Here is a 13,321-nt window from a genome sequence, read left to right as displayed (position 1 = left end):
TCTCAATCCAATCGAGCATCTGTGGGATGTGCTGGAAAAACAAGTCCATGGAGGCTTCACCTCACAACTTACAGGACTTAATGGATCTGCTGCTAACTTGGCGCCAGATACCAGAGAACACCTCCAGAGGTCTTGTGGAATTCATGCCTTGACCCATCAAGGCATGAACTCCACAAATGTTTGGTGTTCGCATTAATACATCCAATTTGAACATCTTAAGATGACCCTTTAAAAAACCCTTCTGATGTAGAAGCTGTGTTTTGCTGTTGCTGTTGAGCTCTTGCTAGTGGGTACGTTTGAGCCCTGTACCTAACTAACACGTGTCTTATATGGAACTGTGATTTAGTATTCAGGACAGCCCTTTTGTGCAGGTTGGATCAATTTGTGCAGGTAATTTCAACTGCTCACCGTTGACAGAAACACCAATCTCTGGCCATTTATGGCAGCAATTATTTAGCAAGCTTCTCCCTCTTTATGAATTCTGTACAAATACTCCAAGCATATATTTTGCTTTAATCCTATGTGGTGTGCCACTGACAGTTTAGAGGCAGAGAACCACTGCTTATACTTAAATGTACTGCTTTAATGTAGTGCTTCAGCACTTTTGGGCTAGTGTATTACATTATTAACATTGGCCAACTACACAGGTATTTCAGGAAGAGCTTACACTTGGTGCTTATAAGTAGAGTCAGGCATTTAATTAACGCATACCAATATTTGTTCTTCCAGCCAACAAGACAAGCCAAGCATGATAAACTATTCCGTCTCACTAATTAAAGGCAGAGAGTTGTGCACCTCTGCATGGAAATGGGGATGAATGCAGACACCAACCGTATTGACCTCAAGCGTAGTAGTATGGAGAATGGATTCTTAATACCTGCACCTTGCAGACAGCTATGCATTTAGTGGTTAATGATGTAGGTTTTAAATTAATGATGAATGGTCTCCTCTGCATTCATTAAAGATTGATTTTGAGTTGAAAAAATACGCTCAAATTTATTTGCATAGCCATCAGGGTCCCTGCTCCCAGGTGGGAAAAACTTGCTCTAGATTTGCTCCTTTTTTTCTGTGTAATGCAATGTTGTCTAAAGAAAAACTATAGCTCAAATACAGGGACAATTACTGAAGGAAAACAGGGTAATATTTTCTAGGTTATCATCCTGATGCATTTAGGTCATGGGAAAGGAAGGAATCATGGCGACAGTGAAACTTTGTCCAATAATAGCCTGCTTTAATTAATAAAATAACAACAGGTGAACATTTAATACCAAATACCAAAGATATATCTAGCTATCTGGGCAATCTGTGGGTGCTGCTTAGGCAATATGACATCAATTTTTGAGTGGCACAGAACAAATTTGAGTGAGCTTGAGCAGGTTTGAGTGATATCTGTTCAAGTTCCAGTATTTGTTCTTACATATAAATATATATATATATATGAATGGTTGAACTACGCTCTTCACTTAATGGCACTCTGCTCCATGCTCCATTCCAACTCTGCTCCACTCACATGCTCTGAAAGCCAATGTACCCTACATCCTCTACAGGTTCTCATTCCTATCCAGAAGGTGAATAACAGGCAAGATGTGTGTTTTTATCTGGTCTCAGTAACATAAAAAGTGTGATGTTTTAAACAAGAAAACTGTAATTCCCAGTCAACTGTCTGTTCATGAAAGGACATAATTTACATTAGATGTTTTTTTTAACATAATAATCACAAATTAGAATATAATTCCCACCATTACATTAAAAAATCCACCTTGGCTGCCCTAAAAATGTTACCATTAATAAAGAAAAAAGGATCTTAATCAGTTTACATCAAAATCAGTGGCTTGCAGAACACCAAATTCTTTCCTTTCCCCCCGAGCTACTCAAAATTCAGCAGTTTGCCATTTGTATCTAGCAGGCACTTAGGCAAACACACCACATGAAATATGTCAAGTTTAATATTGTATCCAAGCTACATGTTTTTGTCAAATGGACCCATGGGCAATGTCACTGATTGGAACTATGATTTAAAAGATTATGACTTGGGCAGAAAGTGTGGAGCAATATTTGGAGCAAAACTTCTCATAATCGTAATAATCAATTCATTCATTATAAATTAATTCAAAGATTTTTATAAATGTTCTAGAAAATGCTGCCAAATTCCGCTCTGCTCTTTATGTCCCCAAAAAGTAATGGGCATATATATACATATAATGTGGGAATGTCCAGGGGTCCATTCTTTTTGGGTCAATGTGACTGTTATCCTTTGTGACATCATTGAGACAAACATACACTGTATACCACATGTTTTATTACTGAACGACGATACATCTCTAACCCTTCAACAGAGAGTACTGTTGGTGGGCTCAACAGCTGCAAAGAAATAGCTGGTAATGAGATGGAAAACATCCTCATAATAAGCACAGTATATATCAGTGGAAGCAATCATTTGATGAGGTCCTAACATAAGTAGCCTCGAGCACAAACAGCAACGATAAAAAATATACACATTCTTCTGATTTTGGCTCAGAAGGTCAAATCATTATTCTGGCTAGAATGTGTGCAGAACCTGAGATAAATCCTCTGGTAATACTCATTCCAACTCATTTTAAGTAATTACCTATATACTTATCAATAGATTTAGCACATTTCGATTTAATGTTGATTTAATAGGCATGATACAGTTCATAAGACGCTCCTTTCAGGGTGAATTATTTATTTTTAAAGGGAAAAATTGATACACATTAGTAAGAAGCCATGGGATAGTTATAAGGGTTGGTTGTAGTCTGTATCAGCCATGTAATCACAGGTTAAAGGTCAGGTGGAAAATGATAAATATCAATCTATGTATGCAAGCCTCATGTACAATTACACACCATTGAGTATATTGTTTATACCTGCTGTAAGTACACTGTCTAATTACCTTGTATGGCTGCTATATATTATATGTATGGTTACCAAAAATCAATATTTCTTAACCTCAATTCATACAAATAGTTTAAGTGACGAATTTTTTTCTCACTTGCAATGATTGAACAGCTTAAGAGGCCCAAATAAGACATTAAAAATGTACAAATGCGATGTATTTGAATGTCGAACTAGACGGTTTTCCAATCCACATTCCATACCTACAAAATATCAGACAGTTGGTTTTAATGTTGTGGCATGTTTGTTCATGTTATCTACTGAAGCAATCCCAAGTCAAGACTTCAATCTTTGATCTGTCTTAATGAGAGGTTTCTGCTCACATTTTGGTTGAAACATCTGAGACAACCAATTTTTTTTCCCCAAGTCAAAAGCAATTAAAGCCAGTGTGCTCTTAAATATATCAATAAACAGCATTTTCTTGCTATGATGATATTTACTTCTTATAATTCAAATCACCTACAGCAATCTCTGGTGCCCTACTACTAATTGAAAGCCTGGATTTCAGAAGTGAAAAAGCAACTGCTGCGTAGCTTCATACATCATTCTGCACATCCTGGATCTGTCTTGAGCTTTTTCATTTCATTTCATTAAGCCTGTGACATAATGACTTTAATTTATTCCTTGCTAATGAAAGAGGAAGACACAGTATCTTGTGTTGTGTTAATTAAAACTAAGAAATGGCATCGATGTTTTCAAGCTAATAAGTGTAAGTACGTTGATTGAAGTGGATTTTTCAGGAATTAAAATAAAAAAAAACAAAAAAGACATCCACATATAGAAGCCAATAATGAAATAGAGGATTGTTGCTTGGGTAATCAGTGACACCCAGGGGAACGAGAGGGTTTAGAAAGTTCAGGGTGAAATACGTCTTATGGAGGACGCAGGACTTCGCAGAATTGAAAAGATGCAGAAACTTAATTCTGATTCATGTGTTGAGCAACTAACTGGCTTTGAGAGGAGCAGCAGAAGCGAGAGCTCTGAAGCCAGAACATTTCTAGATGTGTTGTTTTTCTTTTTCTTTTTTTTTTAACACACTTTGGGGAATGCAGTTTTTTAAAAGGTTAAAGTGGATTTATGAATTATGCAACAAACCCAGGCCCTCTATGGATAAAATTGCATCATATCTACCAATCTGAGCCAAACACAGCCCCAAGAGTTCAATAGAGGCCACGACTTCATCAGCAATGGTGTTAGAAAATCCTCTAGGAAAGATTTTTTTTTTTCTTTCTAAAGTTGCTCCCCTAAAATAAAAGACCTCACCCTTACCATGCTACATTTCGCCCACTTTTGGGAAATAAAGTTCCTCTCTCAGAGCTTTTTATGTCCACATGGTAATAAAAGGTCTTTCTCTCCGACAAGGCTCCAGCTGTCCAGCTGCATCACTCTCAGTATAAGTCCTCTTTGTTTCCCTTTCCAGATTTTTTTCGATTTTAGGACAGGCAGATTTGCAAGTCTCAAGGCAAAAGGGTCAAAGGCCACACGTCTATAGAAGCAGCCACCTCAGGGTAGATGGGACATCCTGGTTTCCATTCCCCTGGGTGGGAAACAAGGCTTTGTGCTTTTGAGTCTATTTGTCTCTCCTAGACTCAACAGGACATTAGTCTGCGTGCTGGTAAAAAAGCGAATGTTGCATTCCAGGAATCTCTTTCTTAATGTGTTGAAAAAGTCATTCTTCCATTTCTCAAAAGACCCTGTCAGTAGTTTTGTATGTTTTATCATATCACAAAAAAATAATTTAGCAAAACCCTTCTGTTAGTTTTAGATATACTTTTTTTTTTTTTTTTTTTTTACTGTTCTAGGCAGCCATTGGTTTCAGTTCATTTCTGGTCACAGTTAACAAAACTCCTTAAACTTGTTTCAGTGGTGTTATCCTCACATTTTTTTCCTTTGTGTTTTTGTCATGGATTCATTCATGGATGAAATTACATGAGCACCAATGACTGCATTCAACACTTAGATAAATACATTCATTTGAAATAGTCAGCAAAAATGTATGTGAGTATGCACTGTTATTCTCCTTTAAAGCACACCTCCAGATGATTTCTCTCCAGATTTGATGAACATTTATGAGAGACTATATGCATTTAAAATGGTGATAAACAGTTCAAATGTATTGATATTATGCTTTAAGTCAAAAACAACATTCTTAGTGGAAGAGAGTTTTTTGATGTACTTTTAATACTGCGAATGTTGGGCAATAGCTCTACTGGTGAAAGTGATTAACTCAATTTGGGGTTAAAAATACACTTACTTGTAATTTACCTAAGTAACATTGTGAGTGTTCTGTAGTGATACTACTGGTGAAAAAAATTAACTTAGTTTAGAGTTAAAAACACACTTAAATGTGTCATTACGTAACACTGAGTGTTGAGCAATAACTCAGTTCGGAGTTAAAAATAAGCTACACTTAAATGTGTCATTAAGTAACACTGCAGGTGTTAGGCTGTAACACCGTTTGGAGTTAAAAATACACTTAAATGTGTCATTAAGTAAAACTGCAGATGTTAGGCAATAACTCAGTCCAGAGTTAAAAATGAATTTTAAAGTGTCACTTAAATAACACTTTGAGTGTTAGTTATTCAACACTGTAATAGTTGTTTTTTTTTAAAAATAAATACTATCAACTCGGACACCATGAGAATTATATAAACACCATGATGGTGTTCATTTTAACACTGATGAATTTGCTGTGTTCATATTGTATCATTATTGTTTATTATATCAATCAATCCTGAACAAAACCATCAACTGCATCACCATAGAAATGTACTTACATTGTGCTCACCATGGTGACACTGCCATTCAGTCTAATAGAGCCCATTGACTTCACCTCAACACACCAGCTTTGAGGTTGAAGTTATTACACTAAGATTATTTTTTCATTATAGACAAGGGACCGCATTAAAGCATAACTCAGACACAGTTGGAGGCCAAAGTGGGGTAATTTCACTGACTTATCTCATAGAATGTGTACCTGTTTAGGTGCAGCACAAAAAACAATTTTTCATCATCCTTGAAACCAACACTAGATATATAAAGGGCATCACAGTATCACAATAAATGGCAATGACTGTTTGAAGCCCCTCAGCTTTGTATTAATCACATCTTATATCAAACACTAAATGTGCTATGAGTGTTATTCCACATTCCTGTTATTTCTCACCCTCTTCATCAATTTCCATTACGTATTGATCAGACATTAATGTCCTCCCATTGTGCGACAGGATCATTTTAACTGCTCACCAGACCCATACAACAAGCCCTATGTTCAAACTATCCATCCAGCCTGGAGCCCATAGCATCTGGCAGAGCAAAAACATCTACTTTGACATCAGAAATTCCATAGAGGGGAGAAATTCCCACTCCATCATCTCAGTGTTTGTCTGCAGGCTGCAACAGCACACTGGGTCAAACAGTGGAAAAGCAAATCCATAGATGTGAAGCCTGTGGGCTCACAGACAATTGCATAAGCCCATCCATCCCCCAGTAGATTAACCTCCACTGATAACCACAGGCTGGTGACGTCAATGCTGTTCTGCTTCTCTTACTCCTCTCATCCACCAGAGCTGAGAGGCTGTCCCATCATGACTCAATAACATGAAGAGGAGATATATGGGCATAAGTTTATTACAAATGCTTTAATGGTGAAAATAAGAGGAGTCAATGGACAAAAAGTGAGTTGAAATTAAAGGCTTTGGTTCTACAAGTCTGCTTTATTATTGCATTCACACCAATCAAGTAAAAAGAAAATGTAGGTATAAATAGATGCAACTGATCAAAGTTAATTGTTTTAGGCATATTTCATTCTTCCACCTCGCAGCCTGGACTAATATATCCATGCAGGTGTGTCGCTTCTTCGAAATGTGTCAGCCAATCAGAAAGAGGATTTATGCGTATTTTTCAATGGCCCTTGATATTAAACGGTCCTTTTACAACAACTTTAATATTCTCTAAAATGCATCAAGTTATCTTATGTTAATCTGCACCGGACAGGAAAGGGATCTGGTCTTACAAAATAAGTACAAAGTTGTCACTTTTGACAATTCATTTATAGGCTCACTGATTTTGATGTGATAGTGCAACACTATGATGCTATGTACTAATGGAATTCACGGAACAAAGTAGCACATATGTTTGTACAAGACCAATATTTTAATGTGTTTGACAAGCATGTCGATTGAATAGATAAATGATGTCTGATGCAGAATAAGTTTTAAATATCCTTGTGCTGAGTTTGTAGCATTGTATCACGCACAGAAAGTAAAAATAAAATATTTCAATTCGGGTTTTTATTAAGGGAAAAAAAGAGCCGGTCTGAAGCTTTTGTTTTGACGGTCGTCACCGGAAGACGCATTAGCAGTTGTTTGTAGGTCGGCACGCGCAGGTTCAACAGATCTCGCGCTCAGTCAGCAGCGACTCAGCAGAGGCACGAGGGGAACGTTTGAGGACACTTGACAGCTTTTCAGAGACTGCTATGACATCTCGCAGGTAAAGTCCGCTCTGTTTTCTAACCTGTCAGGACTCCCGCTCTATTATGTGACTCTCTCTCTGCTGTGTCCGAGCAGAGAGAGCCGTTACAGCCGAGCCTGTCCTGAGGCTGAGGCTGCCAGCGGAGGGGCGCCTCAACTTTTTTACCGTCACAGACCCCTTTAACACAGACACTTCAGACGCCTCATAATTTACATTTCATCCAAAGAAACTAATCTACATGTTTGTTTGGTTGTTAGTAAACTGACACTAAGTTGTACAACTGACTTTTTAAATTGCTGCAACAGAAGTGGCGTCGTTGAAAGCCTTAATAGAAACGTACGTTACATTTTCTTTCATTTCGCCAGCTGCTGTGGTGAGATAACACTATATTTTAAGTATACGTCAACATGTTGCTCTGTTTTTAATGCAATGCATTGATTTTGTATGTGGTGCGCATGTGTGGATGATCTGATTTCTATGTGACTTATCACAATCAGGCCTTATATTAAATATGAACAAAATCTCTTACATTTGTTTTCAGACATCCCACTAGTTTTTATCCTTACTTTTATAATCTAGTGAAATGGGCTTTTTATGGTCCCAGTCCTTTGTCTTTCTGTGTACACAGTACAGGAAAGTGGCTTATAGCTTCCTGTGGATCCAAGCTCTTACACAGCAAGTATTAAAGTAAACCTATAAGCAATTTAAAAGGACGCTGTGGTAAAAAAAACAAAACTACAAAATCCTCAAGTATTATATATATATTAAACATATAATAGCAATATCAATATCAGGTCTTCTTAAATGTATTGTCAAGAACCACTAAACACTTTAAGTGTGTAATAGTAATACCATAACCATAAAACACTCTCAACCATTTAATATCAATGCAAATACAAATTAATTGTAATACTAAAAACCTCTAGACCCTCTTCAAAATAATAATAATATGCATTTTTAAATAAAGAGTTGCATCTTTTCAGCTCAAGCACAGTGGCCTCCTTCAACACTGACAGCTTTTTCTAAGTGTTGTGTTAATCCTGAACAGTGTGAATATTTCACCTACCGGTTACTTGGTCCCCTTCCACATATTATTAACCACATGTACGACTGTGGACTAGTAATGATGTGTGGATCTCCCTGAAATATTAACCAGCAACTGTAGGGATGAGAGGAATTAAGAGCCACAGGAGGCTGAATAAATAAACTAAATGGACAATAAACATGGATGCATGCATGTAGTGCTTATTTAGCTTTTTTACTATTGGTCTATATAATGTCACATTTCTTCCTGCGTAGCCCAGTTTACACTTAATATGTTAATATTAATGTAAATGTTGTGGGGAAATACAGCTACTAGTTTGTTCTAGTTTGTTCAAGTGTAACAACAGTTTGTCCCGGTACAGATTTCTATGCAAGGTGACCTATGTAATGTTGACTCCAGCAGTCCGCTTGTCTCGAGGCCATTAAGGCTGTTGTGGACTCAAAAAAACGCTTTGTTTGCAATCTCAGAGTTTATAGTTGATACAATTAGTCTACTTCTATATGGGTGGAAAATATAGCAGATGTGTCAGATGTCATGGTGTTTGACATATCAATCTTGTTTCCAGTATGGCTACGGTAGGTAAAGTAACAGTGATGAAATAGTGAAGGTGAAGTTATCAGGCCAGTCTACTGAGTTCAGCGACACAGTTCAACTTCACAAAACAAAAAGGTATTTATTTCTCTGACAGAACAAAGAGTGTTGAATACTGGCCACGTTATTTGGCCAAATAACAGTTTTTCACAACAGAATCTAGCAGGATATGGCTTAGACCTCGGGCCATCAAAGGGATTTTGGAAACAGTAAAGCAGCCCCGCTGGCTGATGCATTAGAGGAAAATTCAAATTTTTACAACCTTAACAATCCTTTCTACAACACAGAAAATTTCCATTTTCATGGACCATTGCATTAGTGTGCTGCTTCCTGGTACATCTTACAGGAAGGATCTACATAGTATGCGCACTTTTGATTGTAGGGGTCCTTGTGTGTTACTCAGCTTTATATAAGCTAGCAAGCAAATTCCAAATCCTTGTAGACTTGTTGCAGTGACTGACTATTAATCAGGACATTGCTAAGTCTTTTCAGTTTGATGCTCTTTCATATTTGTTTGTACCTGATTACACACATGCATATGAAAGTACAATGTGTTAAGTAGGTAGATCACTGCATGTTAAACTAGCATCCAGTTGACTAAAACTAAAGACATTTTGTGTAAAAACCAAACTTTCATTTTACTTTCAATTTCCACTTTCAAAAGCTGTATATGGTTCATATAATTTGATTCAATTGGCGCTCACCAGTAGACACCAGTTAAGTTAAGTGGCGCCCTAATGTTTTCACATAGTAGCAAAAATCTATGAAAATAAACTACTGGGAACATAATCTCTCACTTAATCATTACAATTCTCTTTCAAAGAAGTTTATCAGATGCACTTTTAAACAGAGCCGCAGTCGATAAGATGACACATCGCTATATTTGTGACCTTTTTCCTCAGACATTTACAATAAACACTTGTGCGTTGATGGAGGGCCCGGCTTTTTATTCGCCCCAGGGGCTGAAGCCACCCGCAGGCTGAGATCAGAAATAGAGGAAAACACTGAGACATAGTTAAAAGTTGTTTTCATCTTTGACGGTTTCCATGGTTTTGTCGCCGGCCCGAGACATGTATGACTGTTTGACTGTGGCTGGTTATGTACTTCCTGAGCTGAAATACCACAGGGGAACAATGCTACAATGCGTGCCATCTTGATGTAACAGACCTGCTCTCTTGTCGCTGATGATTTCACTCCCTATCTCAGGAAGGATTTTAATTCATCAGGCTGGAGTTTCCACTTTTTTTTGTACTTTTTTGGCGGTTTAGTCATGACGGAGCCATTCACTCGGAACTGTCCCTAACTTAACAATGCTTAAACATTGTAATGAGTTCAGTGTAACGCTGTGAGGCCAGACAAAGACGTCATGATGCAGAATCACTTTACTCTGCTGCTTGCACTTTTATTTTGCCAGTTGACTCTGTGGAGCATTACACATTTTCCACTATTGGAAAGCACCTCTGCCCCCCTTTGTTTATGGAACAGACCTCGTCTGTCACTGAAACTCATTTGACCAGCTGAGAACAGTGAGTCAGTTTTCTCGATAAGCCGACAGGAAAACAACAGCCCATGTGGAGGAATAAGATAGTGCTGCCAACATTTCCAGGAGTGCTCTGAACCAACTGTTACTATTTTTTTTTTCTAGATACACTTTTTCATTTTATTCAGACACTACAATACATATAGAGTATAGGAGAGAAAACATGAAAGCATGTCAACTCCACATTATGATCTTTGAACTGTGTGATTTTAGCATTCAGGGTCAAGTGCTTAAAAAGGCAGAATAGATAAATGCTTTACCAGGTGTAGGGCTGTGTAATATGACCAAAATCTCTTATGACATCACATGTAAATTCAATGAGTAAAAAGTCTATTCCATCTGTTTTAAATGACAGAAAAACCCAGTAGACACTCACACTGAGCTGAAATGAAACAAGTGAACATAAATGAGGTAATAACATAAATAAACAGTCTATACTTCAGAGAGTGAACCAGGTAAAGACAACTACACTCGTTACAGAACTAAAACTGCAAGAAAAACGTTGCAAGTAAAAAGGCAAGAAGATGATAATATTGCCCTAAACATAATGAATTGATGTCCAAATGCACCAAATTGCAACTCAATCAAATAGTTGTCGATACATCTAAAAATAAACCACAAACATCAACCTGCTGGTCACTGGGATTCATCCTCTGGGAACCATGAACATCTGTACAACATTCTATTAGATCCAGAAGCTGTAAAGACATTTCAATCTGGATTAAAATGGTGGACCTCCCTCCCGCCCAACAGAACATCATCATCATCCCTAGAAGCACGCTGTTTGCGTGGTTAAAAATATCAAGCAGTTATGAACATTAACCACATAGTTTTGTTAAACCACACTAACCAACATGCCTCAAGGTGTTTTTGTACACTTTACTCAACACAAACTGTTACTACGGTTAAAACAACAGGCCAAGCCAGAACGTTTTCCCTCTTATTTCACCGTACAGGACCAGATGTGAAAGCACAAGATCAGCTTCTTCAGTGCATCCATGTCTCTTTACAATAGTGACATCATGGCAGGAGGAGGAGGAGGAGGAGGAGGAAGCAAATGGTTTTAGTCTCAGAATGTTGCAACTTTTGAGTGAGCTTGCAGGGAGCCATATATTATATTATAACCCAACTAAACATTTACAATTAAATGAACACTGAAAATGAATAGTTCTCCTGCACAATACCATTTAAACACTGTGTTTAAAACTCTGTAAGCGTTTGCTGCTACATGGGGCCACATAGATGCAAACTGCTTTAGCATATCAGGTTATATCCTACCATATTATATGTTAATCAAAAATATCTCACAAAAGCAATAGAGTGATTTATTTTAAAGCTGCAAATATAGAGTTATTATAGGTGTGAAGTTCAGCTGGCTATAAAAACTGTTGCACTGCTACATCTCTTAAGTGCCACAGGTCCACTTTAAGATCCTGAGACCTTTACTTCAACCTGAACGTCCCACCGATCTGCATAGAGCCTGCAATGAAGACTGCAAGACTTTTTGTAGCCATAGTCAGATTTTTTGGTTCTGATTTGAGCACTGTCCTTTTCATACAGACATTTTATTTTTTTTTAAATTATGGAACTCATTTTCCTTCCAAATGTCAGTTGTTCAGTCCCACCTGTGAGTCTTCTTCATAGAGTTTTCCAAGAAGTCTTTTTAAGATCTACAGTGAAACTATTATTTAGTGATGAAGCCGTGTGTGTTGTCTGAGTGAAGGACAAAACGTATTTGCACTTTCTCTTTCTGTGTGTGTCGCTCCGTTTAATGATTAACCTCGAGGCCATCACTCACCAAGAAATGCTCGCAGAAACAAATCTAGTTATTAGGAACCAGTGACATAAAGATGTTACAGTGTCATATTAACCAGCTGCAGTAAATATGATGATCACCACCAGGGCTGTTGATGTATTTTTCAATTACCATAATATTTTGGGACACTGTAATAAGATTATTATGAGCTGCCGTGAGTTGATTGTCCTGTTATAACCTCATATAGCTGAAGGGTTTCCATTAAAAACACATTTTAAAGTGTAAATTTAACCTGGAGGCAGTGCAGACTTACACTTACACTAAATTCATTTTCATACTGTCAGTTAAAACAACTGTATGCCACACAAATCTCCTCTAGTGTGTGTCTCCAGTAGATAAAGTTGCTCTTCCTTCTGACTCCGCTAACCAATCAGCACGCAGCATATTCAGAGACATATTCTAAAAAACTTCCAAAAGCTGTAGCGGAGTTGTCAGCTTCATTTGATTGACATATCTTACACTGCCAGGCTTATTTAAAGGACAAGTGAAATAAATATCTACTGATTAAAAAAAAATAGAATGCACTATCAATAGCTAAGACATTTTGTTTACACAGGAAGGAAGTGAAATTAAAGTTATTGTGCCCTTACTGTGTGGTGACTGGAGCGAACTAATAATAACCAGTGAGACAGGCTAAAGAATGACAAAAACTGCAATTTTGTGGGCAACAATCTGTACAAAAGCTCTGTACAGATCCACAGCACCAAAATGTATTATTTTAGTAGAACTTAAGTTTCATGATTTTACTTCTCTATATTTCAGTCATTGTCAATTTCAGGAAGATTTTAAAGCAGACTTGAACAGCAGGCCCTTCCTACACAAAAATATCCATAGCCTCTCTCTAGCTCTCCCTCCCTCCCTCCCTCTCCTCCCTCTCCTCCTCAGATCATGACTGCAGGAGCAGGGGTGACTCAGGGCTTTCCAAGAATAGGATTCCCTTTGA

The 13,321-nt window shown here is 37.5% G+C and overlaps 1 protein-coding gene across 3 annotated transcripts in view; it reads left to right on the top strand.

Annotated features, from left to right (window-relative positions):
• Positions 1-7,301: 7,301 nt before the first annotated feature.
• Positions 7,302-13,321, top strand: part of ptpn11b (protein tyrosine phosphatase non-receptor type 11b) — a 50,288-nt gene continuing 44,268 nt past the window's right edge. For all 3 annotated transcript variants that reach the window (XM_062426781.1, XM_062426782.1, XM_062426780.1), the window contains exon 1: positions 7,302-7,404. In XM_062426781.1, coding sequence (XP_062282765.1) covers positions 7,391-7,404 — 14 coding nt within the window. In that variant the 5' untranslated portion in view covers positions 7,302-7,390. The remainder of the gene's footprint in view (positions 7,405-13,321) is intronic.

This window comes from Scomber scombrus, chromosome 10 (genome assembly GCF_963691925.1).
Source record: "Scomber scombrus chromosome 10, fScoSco1.1, whole genome shotgun sequence".
NCBI lineage: Eukaryota > Metazoa > Chordata > Actinopteri > Scombriformes > Scombridae > Scomber > Scomber scombrus.
The sequence above is the reverse complement of the archived record's forward strand: the minus strand, read 5'-3'. Positions and strand labels throughout refer to the sequence as shown.